This window comes from Caretta caretta, chromosome 4 (assembly GCF_965140235.1).
Source record: "Caretta caretta isolate rCarCar2 chromosome 4, rCarCar1.hap1, whole genome shotgun sequence".
Lineage (NCBI taxonomy): Eukaryota > Metazoa > Chordata > Testudines > Cheloniidae > Caretta > Caretta caretta.
In genome coordinates, this window is record NC_134209.1 from 68,308,605 (window position 1) to 68,327,829 (window position 19,225).

The 19,225-nt window shown below is 37.9% G+C and overlaps 2 protein-coding genes across 11 annotated transcripts in view; one reads left to right on the forward strand and one right to left on the reverse strand.

Moving 5' to 3' along the window:
- LRBA (LPS responsive beige-like anchor protein) overlaps nucleotides 1-19,225 on the reverse strand; it is a 558,473-nt gene that overhangs the window by 248,952 nt on the left and 290,296 nt on the right. For 7 of the 8 annotated variants that reach the window (XM_048847356.2, XM_048847351.2, XM_048847357.2 and 4 more), the window contains 3 exons: nucleotides 17,640-17,764; nucleotides 8,630-8,776; nucleotides 5,877-6,013 (listed from right to left, as the gene is read on the reverse strand). In XM_048847356.2, coding sequence (XP_048703313.2) covers nucleotides 5,877-6,013; nucleotides 8,630-8,776; nucleotides 17,640-17,764 — 409 coding nt within the window. The remainder of the gene's footprint in view (nucleotides 1-5,876; nucleotides 6,014-8,629; nucleotides 8,777-17,639; nucleotides 17,765-19,225) is intronic. The other variant, XM_075127733.1, reaches the window with a different exon arrangement.
- The window catches only part of MAB21L2 (mab-21 like 2), a 37,390-nt gene continuing 18,522 nt past the window's right edge, over nucleotides 358-19,225 (forward strand). For 2 of the 3 annotated variants that reach the window (XR_012668105.1, XR_012668104.1), the window contains exon 1: nucleotides 358-2,531. Coding sequence is in view for 1 of the 3 variants with exons in the window: in XM_048847392.2 (XP_048703349.1) it covers nucleotides 1,194-2,273 (1,080 nt within the window). In the remaining 2 variants the exon portion in view is untranslated. Of the gene's footprint in view, nucleotides 2,743-19,225 lie in introns of those variants that run through there. The other variant, XM_048847392.2, reaches the window with a different exon arrangement.

Genomic DNA, 19,225 nt, shown 5'->3' on the forward strand with positions numbered 1-19,225 from the left:
ACCTTTCCGATTCAATGCCACTCTCCCCCCAGTATTTAATTCCCGCCAACTCCAACACCGAGTAATTCTCATAGACCATACTCTTTTTCCTCTATCCTTCTATTGATGGGGAGGCGGCTGTGAGTGTTTGTTTGTGCGCGCCTCTCTCTGCATGTTCCTTAATATCTCTTCTTCCCTCCCACATCCCCATATGCAGTAGCAGCGGCTGCCCGGCATCCAACATGCACATAGCCTGCCTCGGTGATTGGCTGCCCCTCTGACAGCTCAGAAGGCGATTGTAGGATCTGGAACTCCACCCCTTCGGCAGGGCCCTGGGACCATTCATAAACTAAACAACACTCCTGCAAAGCCAGACACACACGCACACACACACATCCCGAGAACGAGAGGCGCAGAAAGTGAGGGTCTCTGCGTGCAATTTCAAGGGTTGGGGGCTGGGGGAGGAGAAGTAGTCCTGGGCACCCCTCCCTGCTCAGACAGTCTATGCAAAGAAATATATATATATATATATAAACTAAAGAACAGGAATGAATGATCACAGACCAATGGCAGCAGTCTACGCCTGAAGACAGAGAAAGCCAGAACGGGGTTCAGTCAACGCCTCCAGCAGGAAGAAGGAAATCAACAACATCCCTTGACAGTCGGCGAGAGAAGCAGCCAAACTCATGCACATCTCTGGTGGTGCCATGGTCTGAGAGAGTTTTCCCTCTTCCGCTCTTGGCATTTCTCGCATTCTTCTTTTATTGCGTGCGGTTTTCAACTTCGCCACTGCTCGGCTGTGCTGTGGAGACCCGCTGCGAGTCCCGGAGAGAAGTTTTTAAATGAACTGTTGAACCATTTGCGTGTGGGAGGGTGGGTGGCTGCGCGCAGAGGCTGCAAACAACCTACCGCACCCCCCCCCCCCGCACACCGAAAAGGCGGCACATCAAACTTTGCACTTCAGAGGTTTTCCCTCCGTCACCTGTATAGCCCCATTCCCATCGGCTGACAGTTGCATGGTTCTTGTTTTTTAAAAATCACCATCATCCGCTATTTTCTTTCCTTGTGTTTGGGGCGGAGGGGCGGAGTGCGTGCGTGTGGCGGCGGGCTGCAACTTGGCGGGTGCCCTGTGCAAAGCTGCAGTCACCGCTAAAGCATTGGATCCCTCAACGTACTGCGAGAGCCCGGTCTATAGCCCGGACCTGTGCCCCAACATGATCGCCGCCCAGGCCAAGCTGGTGTACCAGCTCAACAAATACTACACGGAGCGCTGCCAGGCCCGCAAGGCGGCCATCGCCAAGACCATCCGGGAGGTATGCAAGGTGGTGTCGGACGTGCTGAAGGAGGTGGAAGTGCAGGAGCCCCGCTTCATCAGCTCGCTGAGCGAGATCGATGCCCGCTACGAGGGGCTGGAGGTGATCTCGCCCACCGAGTTCGAGGTGGTGCTCTACCTCAACCAGATGGGCGTCTTCAACTTCGTGGACGATGGCTCCCTGCCCGGCTGCGCGGTGCTCAAGCTGAGCGACGGCCGCAAGCGCAGCATGTCGCTCTGGGTGGAGTTCATCACCGCCTCGGGCTACCTGTCGGCCCGCAAGATCCGCTCCCGCTTCCAGACCCTGGTGGCCCAAGCCGTGGACAAGTGCAGCTACCGGGACGTGGTGAAGATGATCGCGGACACCAGCGAGGTGAAGCTCCGCATCCGGGAGCGCTACGTGGTGCAAATCACGCCCGCCTTCAAGTGCACTGGGATCTGGCCACGCAGCGCTGCGCAGTGGCCCATGCCCCACATCCCCTGGCCCGGCCCCAACAGGGTGGCCGAGGTGAAGGCGGAAGGCTTCAACCTGCTCTCCAAGGAGTGCTACTCGCTGACCGGCAAGCAGAGCTCCGCCGAGAGCGACGCCTGGGTGCTGCAGTTCGGCGAGGCCGAGAACCGGTTGCTGATGGGCGGCTGCAGAAACAAGTGCCTCTCGGTGCTGAAGACCCTCCGGGACCGGCACCTGGAGCTGCCCGGCCAGCCGCTTAACAACTACCACATGAAGACGCTGCTGCTGTACGAGTGCGAGAAACACCCCCGGGAGACCGACTGGGACGAGGCGTGCCTGGGGGACCGGCTGAATGGGATCCTGCTGCAGCTCATCTCCTGCCTGCAGTGTCGGCGCTGCCCCCACTACTTCCTGCCCAACCTAGACCTCTTTCAGGGCAAACCGCACTCAGCCCTGGAAAGCGCTGCCAAACAGACCTGGAGGCTAGCCAGGGAGATTCTCACTAATCCTAAAAGCCTGGACAAACTATAGGGTTAACAACACAGTGATAAACCCATTTAAAAACTTTTATTTAAACAAAGCAGCTACAGCAAAAGAGGCGGCGACACAAACACCCAAAACCCCACCTGCAGTTAAGCATTTAAAAACTCTCAGACATTTACAAAACCAAAACGATCACCTCGTTGCACGAGAAGAGACTCCCCTTCCCCTTTTTATCTTCCCATGTGAATTTTTAAAAAGTCACACAACGAAGCGATCGGACTTTCCATCATCCAAACGAAACGCAAGGTACATTTTCAAATAAATGTATAGTAATTCTTTTCTTATTCTTTTTGTTTGCCTGAATGTTGTCACCAAGTGAAAAAAATTATTTAACTATATGTAAAAATTTCTCTTTAAAAAAAGTTTTACTGATGTTAAATGTATTTCAGTGCCAAGGTCAGACTGTGCCCCAAACTTAATTGTTGAAAACAGTAATAAAAATATTACTTTAACTTTACATTGACTTTTTTTGTGAATTGTTCTTAAATTCAGGCAAGTAGAGAGATTTTTCTTGGCTTTCAGAGAAAAAAGGATTAAAACAAAAATAAAAGGCAGATTAATCACAATATTGAACTGGTGCTTTATCTATAAATTCATCAGCATTTTCTAAAGTTTATTCCAATTATTTTCAATTAAAATAGAAATAGACTGTACTTAATGAAAAAATAATTCCCATTCATTCTTTGGTTGCGTTTCTTTCTGTCACTTGAATCTTACTCTCCAAAGTTTTAGGAATACATGCACCATCACATAGCATTTCGGCACAATTTTGACAGAACTAGGGCAGAGTGTTTCTATAATATAATCCTTAAAATATCTTTATTGTTTTTAATTCAGTTGTTGAACTATCACAATTCGTTCCTATTTTGTCCTTTTAAAATAAATAGATATTTGCTTTATTACACAAGGGTTACTCAACTATCAGTTTTACTTTGAAATGAAAAAAGTATAACACTTCTCTGAATAATACACAAGCTTAAATGCAACGATTTTTTTCTAACAAATATTTGTTTTCTCTGGGTTTTAAGTATAGCACAGAACTGCAACACAGCAGCACTGCACACAGGGGCATACACAGGAAAGGTGGAAATATGCTGTATTAAAAGAAACCAACCAATTTTATGTTCAAACATCTCGACCCTTTATCGGTCGTGGTTTTTTGTTTGTTATTTTCCCCCCTCAAATGAATGCTAGCTGATTTGCCCCTAATTTTCGGCTATAGTGTTTTGCTCCAAGTTTTCTAAGGAAGGTTTACATTTCTAAAACCTTACTGTGAGATTTTTTTATTAATTTTGATTATTTGCTTTAACGTCCGGAAATATTCTGAAACTGGTTTGGAGCATTTCAAATTCCTTTTCATGCCCTTTCAGGCCAATGCAAAACCTTGTTTCAAAGAACTACTTCCGCTTCTCTGTGGACAATCCAGAAAGAAATAGCCTTTAAAGTTTGGGTTGGTTTTGTGTTTACATAAGAATTTTAAAACAACTTAAAAAGATAACTATAAAGTAAAACTGAAACCACTTCAAAAACAATTCCATCTAGTTTACGTTGTGATCACAAAGATACACAAAGTGACCCTATAAAATACTTATGTAAAATCATCTTTAATTTCTACCTGCAAATATACACATGCATACTCTCACCACCTCAAAATTATGGAAAAGCAAAATTTCTGGGATTGTAAAGTCTTAAAATGTTGCCTTGGGTTTTGTTTGTTTGTTTGTTTTTTTAACCAACAGAAGCAGACAGCTTTTCTGAACCTGGCTCACCTGACAAAATGGGTTTAACTCAGTGCTTGTAGGACTACTGTGTCCTTGTACAAACAATCCTGGAGTAAGAATATAAACTCTGATCTTATCACTACTGATATTATCTCCACTGCAGGTTTTGCTTCAAAAAACTTGTCACAATGTTTTCTTTCCCAGTAGTTCAGACAAATATACAGGGAAGTTGAATTTATCAAACAGATGAAGACTCATTAATTAAACAGGCATTCTGAGAAAACGCAGAATTTGGATTTTCAAGGGCATATTCTACAAAACTCTGGCTACAGATATCAACCTATGGTAATATGGGGTGGAGGCAGGGAAAGTGTCAATGATTAATGGAAAGTTAAATTGTATCTGTGTTTGTCTTTAAAACAAAAGCAATATAGGATTAGTCTTTGACCACTATACAATGGGAAATCAAGGAGTGTCTTTAAAACACAAAACTGAATTCCACCCCCACCCCCCATTTCCCCATCTCCCCCAAACCAGGCTAACTCAAAACACTAACAGACTGACTGCCTTTCTTATAGGAATCCAAGAACAATCTCCCTGCTACAGATTTAGAAGTACAATTGGTCTAGAATGCCCATTTACACTTTGTGAGAACCACCACACATGCAGAGAGAAAGCAGATTAAACTAAGGATAGTCCCTGTAAGTGAAACAGGGTGCAGTGGTGAATGTTCCAAACTGTACTAAATGATCCTACATGCTAAACATGGAACAATGAAACATGCAAAACAGTGGAGACACATTATTTTCCTTTTTCACATACAAAAACCGAATCAGTACATTTTCTGAGCTAAGACTCTGAAGATGTTAGATTGACATTGGAAGTACACTAACACATTAATGCTAAATATGTGGTTTTCCATTTTTTATATATATATAGCCAAACAAAAGAGTGTGTTTTAAAATAAAATTATTCACAAAATTGGCAAAGATTTCGAAGGTTTACAAATCTCTTCCTAATATTATAAACTTTTTCAAAGATATTTTGGCACAACCAAAGGTCTGAAAAATTAATTTACTGTACCCAAATAAATTAATAGTTCCAGTTATCTGCACCCCACCCCACATAAATGTTTTAATACATAGATATGGTAAAATCCATGGACTCTTTCCATGTTTATAATACAATAAGAGCATGTGTGTAGTAAGAAGGCCACACATCTGCTACTATTTTTTAACATTATGGGGATCATTCAAGTGCAATCTTTATAGTGCTAATTTCGCACTGCATGAGAAATTTAAGCCCTCAAACTGAATTTTACTGCAAAGTGAATCTAATTTTAAACAAAAAATTGCTAATCAGGTAATTAACTCAGGTTACTCAAGTTTACTTATATTAACAAGGCTATTCATAAATACATTTTAAAGGGGAAATAACATTTTCTGCTTGATTATGATAAATACAATGCTCTGTAAAATCTGCTATATAATAACGGGAAATAGAAGCACTGCAAAATAATGAGTGCAGCGAGCAGAGTATTATGTTATATTGGCATTACATTAAAAAAAACAGGAAAGTAAAACAAAGGATTCAGCTAGCAGTTTTGTTGAATTTTCTAGTGTTCACAAAGGCCTTGTGGTCCAAGATGTCTTTATTTAGGATGCCTCCCTGGAGCTTTATTTCAACAAGCTAATTAACATCTGAGCTGGATTTTTCCCCCTCCACTTAAATGAACTTTGCTAATGCACATAGTCAGTCACAAACTTAGAAAAACACGAACACTTGTGACCTATAGAGGTAATGGAGGTTGGATGGAGAATTAATGGTCATGTAATTTGTCACCAGCGGGTGAAGGTCAACAATCTCTTACCTTGGGGTCGATTTTCTTAAAACTGGGATCTTCTTCATCTACCTCAAAGCAGAGTTCAGAAGAGGTGATGGAAAGAGTGCCCTTCACTACTATAGAGGGAGCCACAAGCTGTGCTGGTGTACACAGGCTAACTGGACCTGCCAAAGGAGCAAAACAGCAATAATCAAAACATCCAAACAGATTACACAACCTTGCACAGAAACAAGCATAGGTTATTTGTTTTCTAACCTCAAAAAACAAGGTAAAAAGTACCAGAGATCTTAGTTTAAAAAAGCAAACTGTTGTTACTCCAATAAGTACATGTCACAGACTTGCAACCTCTCTGCATTACCAAACACCAAAGCAGCTACAGCTGCAACTGATGCATAAGCCAGATAGGTGGTTTTATTGTTAGATCATCTAGTTTTATTCTGACACATTTTCAGTTTTGAAACACTTATATAGCCATATATCTGCTGTTATAAATAATACGAAGTGAAGACTTGAAATCTTAATTTCAAATGTGTGCATTAAGAACTTAACGGGTTTCAATAAAATTCTAAAAAGATGAACACAGCAGTCTGGGTTCAAAATTGTCTTAACCTTCTAAATGTGTTCCCTCCCATGAATGCTGGAAATCTATTGTTAAAATTAAACAGTCAATACTAGGGATTGTAAAGTACAATGTTTTTAACATGCTTTCAATTCCATTGTTAAATACTGTTCAAGGATTCCAGATAGTGTTAGTGTAGCTTGGGGACTGTGGGAGTAAACAGCTGGAGGGTTGGTTTCCAACTGAATGAATTTTTACTGGAATAATCACATCTCCACAGGGCTTATCACAGAGACAAATCAGACTACTAGTAAAACAATAGGCTCAGCACAGATCTGACAACACACAACCTATTATGTAAGAGAACACATACAAGGGGAAAACAGGTTAGATTTGTTATCCAATTGATTAAAATTAAGTTACTTTGTGGCAGCTTTGCCATAAATCTTTGTAAAAAAAACTGAAAATATGAGAAAGTGACATGTACAATTTTGAATTAATAAAGTGTCTATAAATGAGGTACACACGTTCAGGTAATCAATGGGTGAATAACTGCCAAAAAACTCAGATGAATTGTTATTTCCATCGATTGTTAGGAGGATGATGGTCTTTAATCTCACATCAATCTTAATGTGTGCCAGTAGGACAATAGCAGAGATGCTCTGCTGAGATCAGTGCAGCTTTGCCCTCTATTCCCAATGTACAAATACATTGTGTTTGCAGATGGGCATCAGATAGTTGCAGAACTGCCATGATTTCCCAAAGCTCATCCCCACAAATGGTTGAAATAAGCAGCTATGTGTTCTTTTGCTGTCTCCCTTTGCCCTCTGTACATTAGCATGTAATCCAGAGGAGAAATAACATTTTTTCAATCACTCTCAGACATTCAATTACAGGGTGAGCAGACAGCTGCAGAAGCTGGGGCAACCCAGGTCCCGTAGAAGACCCCTGACAATTTCCACTTCATTTCTAACCCACACCACTTTATTAGTGAGGATTACTTCTTAATCCTATTGCCATTGTCAAGATTAAATAATTAAACTCCCCTTTCACCTCTATTACAGTATGAATGTATTCCTAGAAGCAAGCAATGCATAATAAAAGAGAAGGAAATGGGTGGAAGGCTGTTGAGGAGGAGACCAGCAATAGACAGGAACAGATTCCATTAAAAAAATTGCATTATGCTCCAATTACTTCTATTTTATTTCACTGATTAGTATATGACCTTAACATTAGGCTATATTTTCAATGGTCTAAAAAAGAAAAGTGGCATGTAGTTCAGACAATGGGTAAATGAATTGCCCTGAAATACGATTTCCAATTACTTCACATCTTCCATTTTGATAACTTATTTGCTTCCTAGTAAGTCAGAATTTAACTGGGCAACATTCTTCTGTAAATTTAATGGATGTGGATTATGAGCACACATAGAAATCCACATGTAAAGTGGAATGGTGCAAAGGAGTTCAAGTTTTCATATAAGCCTGTGTTACTCTTTTAAAAATGGAGCTAAATTGGAAGTTGTAGTCCCTGAATTTGGAGCTATTGTTTAGCATTTAAACATTATAGGTAAAAGAAGCAGGTTTAAGCCATTTTGACTGCAAACTCTAACAAAGAGGCGTGCATCCAACACAGTAAAAGTAATCAAGTTAATGGAACTGACCATTTTCAGGGTGAAAAAAAACATCAGCTATGAGGATACTTTTGGGGGAAAGGGACTGAGAAGGGTTAGAAGAGTTGAACTCTTAATGCAGTAAACAGACCCTTCAACAAAAGAGAAGTGACTGATGTATTTTTATGACTCAAAAATAGAGCTCTCTAAAGCCTCCAATTATAAATAACAAAACTGCCCACTAGCCCCAGGGTTTTGAGCACTTAGACTAGTCAAAAGTAGAAAAAGGGAGCTCTTGTTAATGAAAAAGGCTACTTTTCTACACATGCTTTCTTAGGAAAATGCAAAAAAAAATTATTTTTTTTTAAATCTCCCCGGGTGAAAACAATAGGGTTATAAAAGCCGCAGAAGGAAAATTCACTAGTGTGCTAAAGCTGAGTCTCAAACCCTGAGGTGCACAGAAAATTATCTTTCATTAACTCAATTATGGGAAAGAACAATCTATCACTGTCTATCCCAAAACAATACTCACTGCAAAAAAGTATGAAAATAGAGCTAAATGGGTAAGGAAACTGAGGAGCTAGGGAGCAAATAGACAGCTGAAGTTACCAATTAAGTTCTCCAAATCTTTCTCCTCAATGGATGACAAGGTATCATCGTCGCCTTCCAAGAGAATCTCACTCTCCGAGTTCTGATTTCCTAAAACCTGACTCTTGATGGACTGCTTTCCTTTAAGAAGCACGTCTTCGTCTGGAGCTGAAATGAAAGAGAGAAACATTGCTGTCTATCAGCTCTCAGAGGCAACGGTGATTGGAAAATAGCCTTTTGCAATGAAGATCAGAGAGGAGAAAACTCTGGCTGAGAGTAAGTATGCCCGGGAAGCTCTCGTTAAACCTCTAACATTAGGGGGACAAGTGGCTAGCTGAGCTAGTTTTAATCCTATTAAACCTGCCTTGAAATACACGGGGCGATCTCTGCAGTATTTAGCGCTATTTCAGTCCTCCCAAAATTTGGGATGAGAAAACCACCAGACATTTCTCCAGAAGTTAAGAGGCTCTATCTGCTGGAGATGGTTCTAGACTCTGCAGAGTAACTTGTCTTTAAATGCTACGTTTTAAGCGTCGATTCAGGAAAGGCAAACAGGAAAGGGGCACAATTCCTTTGCCAATCACAGGGCCACGTCTAGCCATCAGGTTTTAGAAAAATTCACCATTGGAACCAATGGAGAGTCCCCATTAAAAGCTCAGGGGCTCGATTTGACCCAGAGAGCCGCGGCGACAAGAGCAGCTCTTCGTCCGGCTGCTTCGCGAGCCGTGATCCAGCCTTCTGCGCCCTGCGCGGCTCGGGCAGCTTCTTTAGAATTTACCCAGGCCCCCAGCGCTGCAGGCTGGGAGCGAGAGCAGCCGCCGCCCGACAACTTCTCCGGCCAGTGAACGAGAGCTTTGGATAAACGCAACAGGGAAACTGCTGCGAGCCGACCAGGGTTGGCCTTGCTGTCTCCACGCTGCAAAAAGCAGCAAGTGGAGAAACGAAGCAGAGAGGAGAGGCAGCAGGAGACCTGGAGACAGGCCGGCAGGGGGAAGCTGAAATAGGGACTGGCTTCTATAGGCTCTCAAAGGGTGCGCGCCTGTCTGCTCTCACTACACAACAGCAAATCTTTTGTAGACAGTGACAACAGCAATACACGATTTCATTTTACAGATACAAACTTGCTCAAGACAAAAGCCAATGCACAGTTTACATCGTAGGTTCGCCCTATCTTCCTGTTCAACGTAACCCGATTCAGCGCCTCTTTGATCTTTTATTCTTTACATAGGGGTTATTTATTTATTTGCATTTCTTTACATCTCTCCTTTTCTCTTCCCCCCAAACCAACACACACACACACACACACACTTGCTAGCGCGCCATGCATCTGATCTTCGCGTGTGCACAATGCTAGGGCAGCAAGTCAATAAACTTTAGAAAACTGTCGGTGTTGCCAGAGGCTTTCAATACCCAGTTACATTTGATGGCGTCCCAAGAAAGAATTAATGGAAATAATTTCTCTACACTAGGTATTAGCTTCCAAAACAGCTGCGACTTACTAACGTTTAAAATATTCAAATCCAACCAGTAACAGCAAGAGACACACAGCTATTCCAGAGATTCACTTAGAAGAGGTCACTGAGGTGGGAAGTTTATTTTAGATCTTCTTGCAAACTAATCCTTGTGAATAGTATTCTTATAATTTCATATTTTATTGTGACTAAACTCGAACTTAATATACTACATTTCAAACCGTTTGCCAATTCACTGCAGAACTAGACGCCAGATTCCTATATTTTCCATTAGTAATAGGAGGAGTGGAAATAAGGAGTTGGAAAAGTAAGTTATATGCAAATTTTACTAACTAGATACACACATCCAGCCATACAGACATGGAGATGAGTGAGACGTTTAAAAAAAATCACTTTTAGCATTCTACTGAAGTGTGCACCCACCTGCTTTCAAAAGGGGCTATAAAAATGAGACAAGCAAACTCTGAAAGTCTACAGGATGTTAATAGGTTCGTGCCTGGATTACTAAATATGCTGAACAAAAAACAAAAATGAAAAATCATCCTAATCTTTAACATCAGCAACAGAAAGCATATTTCATGCTATACCTTCTAATTAAATATTTTATGGTATAGTTAAGCAAACATTACATTAATGTGACAATACATGTAATTGTAACCTGCCTTAAACAGTTTTCTTCCCTCTCTCTATTTAGAATACACACAAAGGAAATGCCAATTTTATGGGGAAAATATTTGCCCTATTTTTATCTCTACACTCCCATGATTAAATCTATTTATTTACATTTCAAGCTCACAGCAACAGATAGGAGGCAGTGGTTCATTATACATCAAAGGTATTCTGTGCTGTGGACACAGAGATACTATGCCAGGAAATAGTAGTGCAATCATACAATTGTTTTTGACTATCAAAATTCACATAATTGTATATAATCTTAAAAATAAATGATTAAATGAGAGAATACCTGGCCACACTTCTTTTAAGAAACATATGTCTAACATCATGATCAACTAACTTCAGCACATTGCTCATTGCGTTCTCTGATTACTGCCAGAGAGGATTTGAGGGTCCACTGGCTTATTTTAAAAAAACTTTAATCTGCAAACATTTACAGAAGAACGCAATCCCTAGTGGCAATATACCATGGCTTAAAGTGTTTAAGTAAATATATACACGTACATTGCAAAAAATAAACTATCCAATTAAGTGAAAAGTAAAAACCCCTACTTTATGTTTAGGCCTTCAGTTTAAAAAAATGGAAGTTTAATTTATAAATTAGTTCTCTTTTGCATGACAATTTCTTCCAGACCAAATTGCTTTGCCACATTATGCATAGGATTTCGTTGACTTGGAAAACAGAGTGCACTGCACCCCATGAAACAACATTTTGTATTAAAATATATCAGTTCATATAACTAAAGAAAACTCAGACTCTGGAATTGTTCAACCTGAGTTGAAAACAGTCCTGTCACAGAAAATATGCAGCTGATATTTAGAAAGGTTTTCCTGTAATTAACTCCCCCTGGAGGATTTTAAGTTAGCAGCAGTAAAATTACCAACAGTATTCTAATGCACACCACATGCACTTGCGTTCAATTCTCAATGGCGTAATAGTACTCTGTTGACGATTTTATTTTTTAATTAGAAAAAAATGATCTCAAGTACAAAATAAAAGATAAACATTTTTTAAATGCAGCTAAATTTTATCTGTTATTTTATAAACCGTGCCTGGATTGTACTTTTTAAATCGCCATTCACAAGTAAATGTCAGATATTTTCACTCTCTTTGGCACATTCTGCCTTAATTACACTGAAGGTCTCATTTCAAACTAAAACTGTACCTGTTGTCCCTTTAAGAGCTAATCTGAAATTCAAGATCTGTACGTACAACTTTTAGACACAACTCAGGTAATTTCTGGCCAAAAGTTTACTAAAACTTAAAACTTACTAAAGTTTTCTTCAGTTTTTTTCTCACTATCATTAGGAAAATGAAAGTAAACAAGGGGCTTTCCATAGCAAGGTGACTGGGGAATTATAAATGTAGATTGGATAAATAGAAATTAACTCTTCCTTTCATCATCTCTTTTCCAATCATTGGATTTCATTTTTCCACCTAGGCGAATTGTGTTATAATTATTTAAAATATATCACTATGGATATTCCAAAAGAAAACTATTGAAGCAAATTGCATTAATTGAAGATTTGAGGCTATTGGTTGTTTTATTCCTTGTGGGCATTTTAACTTCTATCACCTCTCCTTACCACTCTCTCATATATATATATATATATATATATATCTCCACATGTATATACTTATATATACGTGAATATATTATATATAAGTTATACATGTGGATCTATACAACTTTTATACATGTATATACATGAATCTATATATATATATACAGATCCACGTGTATATACATATGAATATAAAAAAATGCTTGTTGATGGAAGGCAGAAAATCAGAATATAATAAAGCATCATCTGTTAGCACCCTGCTAACCTGAATACAGGAATATATACACACACATACATACATTCAATGTACACATACGTGTGTGTATTTACATAATTGTGCACAGACAAGATATATTGCACAGATACAATCTATACACACAGCATTCTAGTTCTCTCTCTACAGGTATAAATCTGAGACTTGTGTGTACAAGACAGAGCCTAGTACATATATATCTTGTCTATGCATACATGCGCGCATACACACACATGTCCACATACATATGTGTGTGTACATGCACATTTGTGTATTCAGTTTAGTCAAATGCTAACAAATGACACTTAAAAGTATTATCAAAAAGAAAAGGAGTACTTGTGGCACCTTAGAGACTAACCAATTTATTTGAGCATAAGCTTTCATGAGCTACAGCTCACTTCATCCAGCTCACGAAAGCTTATGCTCAAATAAATTGGTTAGTCTCTAAGTACTCCTTTTCTTCTTTCTGCCACAAGTACTCCTTTTCTTTTTGCGAATACAGACTAACACGGCTGTTACTCTGAAACCTGTCATTAAAAGTATTATGATGTTCTACCTTCAGCAGCTAACATTCTCAACTATGCAAAAAAAAGTGTATGGGGAGGAAGTGATCTCTTAACAGTAAATCTTTTTAGAAGTATGAATAAAAAGCATTCCCCAAAGTAAACATTTAATAATTTCCTATTTAGGTCCCAAATCCTGCTTTGGTGTCTGCTAATGCAAATCCCTGTAACCCTCTTGCAGTTCTGTGGCAGAATTTGAGCCTTAGGCCTCAGTCCTGCAGATCTAAATGCATGCTTACATCTTTTCAGAATGAGGCCACCCCTGCAAGGTAGATGGGTCACAGAGGTTGGGCTGCAGCCCGAGCCTGAAAGTCTACACTGCAATGAAACAGCCCTGCGACCCAAGTAAGCAGGGCCAGCCACAGCTTTTTCTTTGCAGTGTAGACATACCCCAAGAGGCATAGTCTCTATGTCTTATACAGCAAACAAGAGACCACTGGCATCATACTTATATGGCACAGTAATTATTCCATTATTTCAAATCCATATTCTTTCCTTCTCCCTCTCCATACTACAGCCCTGATCCTGCAAGGAGCTCTATGGAAGCAGATTTCTGAAGCAAGTAGGGAGCCTTATTGACTTTAATGAAGCAGAGCTACTTGGAGGATAGGGGTCTAAAATCTTGATTTATCTTGTGTTGCTGGCCAAATTTCAAGTTTTCATAAAACTAGGCTTGGTTTTTTTGGAGGTTGGTGCAACTATTTGTTTATCACTCATTTATATTGATGGTTTAAGGTTAGCAGCTACTTAATTTAAAAATCAGTTTGATAAATCATCAGAAAGCATTATACACCAGATAACTTGATGTCAAGTGGTTGATTTCTGACAAATTGAAAAAAATAAAGAATTTTTAAAAGTTTAGGCAGGTAGTGTCCATTTAAAATAATTTAATTTTTAAAAAATCATTTAAAAATTTCACCATCTTTCACTACCATCACCACTTAGTTAAAGGGAAATATTGAAAATATAATGCTCTTTTGCACCATTTTATTTTTGTGTGTTTGATTCTTTTTCACTTGAGCTTAGACAATTAAAATTGATTAGTTAGCTTTGTTTTTGTTCATGGTCAGTTTCTAGTCAATTTCACAATTATGGTGGGATACACTGGCACAATCTGCAATGTTTAAGTTGACAGTACTACAACAGTCTATTTTACTGCAAACAGAAAGTTGGTTTTTTTTAAACTGACACACATGAACACATTTCATGAAAGTATTTTCCATCAATTAGATTTTGTCAGACTTCTTTAACAGATGATTTTTGGCTTAAATTAATTTATTTTAAAGTGTTCATCTTTGCCTGATGCTGCCAATTTCCATAAAGAAAGTTCAGTTTCTATGCCGGTTATTTTATTTTAAAACTTAGGGTTCAATTTCTAGAGAAAGAAAAAATTACATCCCCTTCCCTTCCCCATGTGCGGACACACAGTGCCAGACTGACTTTTATAAATAACCATTTTGGAGGTTCTTCCCCCCCCCCTCCTTTGAAAAATTACCTGAAGCCCTTTTTCCCAAGCAAGTTAATGTGAACTTGGGAAGGGCAATTAAATTGTCAGAATTAAAAATTTGTTTTTAACTAGAAGGTAGCCAGAAGTATAGTCATGGGGCTGCTATTGATTGCCTGAACAGAGAACATTAGTCTTCAGGTATTTACTCTGCCACCTCTACACCAGAGGCTCTCCTTCAAATCAAATCAATCCATGGAAAAGATGGGGTCTTGCTACGAAAACATAACTAGGCTGCAACAGGGCTGATTTTTGTTGCTGTTGTTTTTTGTATGTTTACTGTATTATGTCTGATTGCTTTTGGATCTTTTTTTGATATTTCACAGTGTGAGCTTTCTTTGACTGTGAGCTCTCTGGGGCAGGGACTACACCTAGAACTACTGTAATGCAAACAACAGTAGATACAGCCTATCTTAAGAGTGATAAGTTAGCTGAAAATTAAAATGCTTTTAAAAATACGTTCCATTCAACATTTTCTTTTTTCATTATTTATACTTAAACATTTATCTTAACTTTCCTATTCTTTGGCAAAATCCATATATCTGATTTCAGAGTAGGGTCATGCTGTTAAAAAAAAAAAAAAAGGCTAAGGGGGGAGGGTGGGGGTGCATTCATTATGCCAAAAGTTTATTTGCTTTAGAGAAGTGCATATTTAATTGATATAGAATGATTCATGATACATTATTAATGAGAAACTATAGAACATAAGGACAATTCCACTGAGAATTCTGGCATCATCCTAACTCATGAGAGCATAGCCTGAAAGTCTCATCACCAGAATCTCCAAGGGATGGAATTTTCTGCTTTGATATTGTTTATTAATTATTGTTGTTATAATAATGAAAAGGTTTTGATGTCCATATTTATAATGCTGTTTTCTTTCATTACTTCAGAAGTCTGTATTAATACTGATAGATGACTGGTTAGCCTCTTTCTAGCTAAATTATTACTAAGTTGACCCACCTATCTGGCATTTGTGTTTATGTTTAACTATGCAATGAATATTTTAACTTAAGAAACTGAAAAATTAATGTAATAATGAAAACGGCAATTAGTAATTATGGCATTAAATTAAAACTTCACAATTAAAACACCATCAAAAATTAAACAAAACAGAAGTTTGTCAAAGATTTTAAAAAATGTTGAACAGAAGGAATAGCTGATGGGAAATTTAATCAACTTTATTTTCATTAGCTAGCAATAATATATTATCAAAAAGGGCTACTTGGATTTAGTTTACTTTTGTTTGGAAAAGAGTCTCTCTCCTATGTGAATCAGCTAGTACAAACAGACAGTAAAAATTGGAGTTTGGTTATTGATAAATGTTACCCATCTCTCCAGTTGGTGGAATTGTATTAATCTGTGTTTAATTACATAGGAAAAACTGTTTGTCTAAATAAAGATATGCTCTAAAGGATTAGCAATTAAAATATAGATGTGTATGTATATGTACTTTTATATATCTGATAAACAGAATATAAAGATTGGAGAAAGAGATATTCATATTAAACCACAACAATGTAAATATGAACTCAAAACATGTGAGAAAAATCTATTTTATTGACGCTAAACATGGTTTTAAAGGAGGCAGTTCTTTCTAATGCAAGGATCATTAGCTAAAAGGCACCTTATGCCCTTGAAACTCATAGTGTAGAAAAAACCCACAAAATTAAAAACAAGCCTCAAAGCAGAAGTGGCCTAATTAAATCTACATCTCATTTCTCCTTCTCCTATAGTCAAAGATGTAGGGGTCTGGGACCATTATTGCTTTTAGATCACTTTATTGACTATTTTCTGTATGGTCATTTATTTTAAAGGACTGATGTCACATTTGGCATTATATCTGCTGACATATTGTAGGCATTTTCCTCCAGAAATGGCTCTTAAAGGCTGAGTGCAAGAGGTTAAGATGCTAGGCCAAGGCCAACCTTTAAGATGATGATGCTCTTCTGGAGCCATACAATAGTCTTAATGATTTAAAATTTATATTAATTGAGAGAGAGAGAGAAACAACATATTCATACATTGGAAAACAAAAAGAACACGGCTGCTAAATATTTTAAAAAAATAATTCTGGTTCATGAAAACATATACTTTTGTGGTTTAGAGTATTCAGCTTTAATCAGAACCAATTAATTTTAAATGTGGGGAATGGATTTTTTTTCTACTTAATGTATCTTAATTAGCTCTCAAAGTCATAAAATAATAAATTTAAGTACATCATCAAACTAAATACATTTTTAAACCCAAAGGAACAATCAGTGGCTCTGCTTATTTATTCCCTTTAGTTTATCAGGGCTTTCAAAACAGTTACTAAATTAAAATTTTAGAGATACACACTATAATGGAAATGGAAACATATGTAGAGCTTTCTCCAATAAAAAGATGCAAATATGAACATATGAAAACATTAAAATCCTATCTCCTCTTTCACTCACCAGGTACCTATGTTACCCTCTAGCAATCACTTCTTGGACTCTACCTTGCACTCTGGTATTTGTTAGCATCTCTCTCTGGCTGGATTCTCATGCTAAAATTTAGGAGATAGAAATACACAAGCATCTCTGGAAATCCATATTGCTTTATAACTGCTTTCGTTTTTACATTACAGCTAACTGAAACAATTGGTTGGAATTTTTCACAGGGAAATATTTACTATTTATTAAAATTGTTAAAATATAAATTGGTAATTTATCACAAATAATATATCCAGGGATTAGTGGAAAAATTGTATTCACATTTGCTTCAAAGTAATGAGAACTGTGTGTACAAACACTGTGTGTAAAACATTTGCACATGCAGGTTCTCTTAAGATATACTTAAGAGGTATTAACATTGTTTATGATGAATAGTGGTCAATTTATCTTTTTGTTAAACGTTTGAAATTAAGTGACAAGCCTTCGGAATGTGGAACAATGTCTTGTCGGAATGAAGGTCTAGTCTTCATTGCCATGAACTGTACCTGCTACTACTGGCAAGAAGCAGTTTTTACACTGACCATGTTCTACAGCTGCTTTTAGTGTCGCTTCAGGATGTGTCGATCCAAGGGGGTTACGCACAAATCGTCGCCGGCGCCGCAAGTCATCTTCCCAGTAGTCAAGGCGCCAGAACTCACGAGGACGACTACAATGAAACAGAGGAGTCACATATGTTAGCAATTATCAAACAGCATGGTAGTGCTGAATTTCTGCATAAAGCTCTCCTTGTTTGCTCTGCCCTTTTTTTTTTCTTTTTTTTTTACCTCCCCCCTTTGTGCAATCTTTTACTTAGGTATGTCCTTGAAAATAACAATATCACCTTCCAGTCTAAGGAACTCCTTTCCCTTTTTTCTTGGAAGGTGAAATGAGCACTAAATACATCATTTTGAAATGAATTGCTGACAGTGTGATCAGTTTCCCCACACTCTAGTGGCATGTGCTCCGATTTCAGCCTCATTTCAGCCTCAGCAGGGCACCTTTCTCAGTGACTGCATTTATAAACCAGAATAGGGAAAAGGCTATTATAAATATGGTATAGCATTACCTATATTAATCAAAGTCTGTCCCCCTTCATTTTTCTTCCTAATTTGTGCCTTTTCACACAAGGTCAGTAAATCATACCATGAATTCTTGGTCCAGAAAGTGTTAACTTTAATGAATACCTCAGTTACATGGTTATGTATGTGATAATAAAATATTACTCTGTTTAGATGTGCAGGAATTTAATTAAAATAATCTCTTAAAATATTCATTACATTTAGCCCCTGAGGCTTAGAACAACACAAGAAAATGCATTTCTTTTCCATTTACTGTTTTTAAATAAACCATTCCAGGAGAGTGAAATAGCAATCTATTTTCAAGCAAATCAGATTGGATTTCTGCTTTATGTAGTTGTATTTTTACATTTAATTAAAAACTACATGTTATGATGTGAAATAATTGCTATATTGAAGGCATACTTTAAAAAATTTCCATCTAGAAGAGGTTATATCAAATTCATTATTTTCCATTGTACACTTCAAATATACATAGATCTTTTTAATATGGTCATATATAAATGCCAGTTACTATCTTGTTAGATGAATGAGAACCATTGTAAAAATATTTTAACCACGAGAATGGGCAAAAGCACCTATTTCAGGTACAGCCAAAAAAAAAAAAAAAAAGGCTACTGCACAGCACAATCATTAAAGGTCTTCAGTTAGAAAACCTGTATGCTTCAATTACAGAACACTAATTTTATTTATTAATATAACTTCTGATGGAATGATAAATAGAAAAATACAGAGTAAAGTCCTACTTCTGTTTCATAAGCTAATAAAAAACTGTACCTGTCAAGGTGACAAATGGATAGCCTTGACTAATTTACAGATCAAAATGTTAAAAATACAAGACATCTATATGTCCTTAGTTTTGTAAATTAAATCTGAACAAAGACAAGATTAATACCTAAAGGTAAATCCAGCTTTCCAACAAAAATAATCAGTGCCACAATCCATTGTACAATGATACACTTGTACTTAATTTTTAAAACTCTAGATTTTGATGATCCGCTACTAAAGTACATGAAAATGAAGTATATCCCATATCTAATTGCATGGAATTA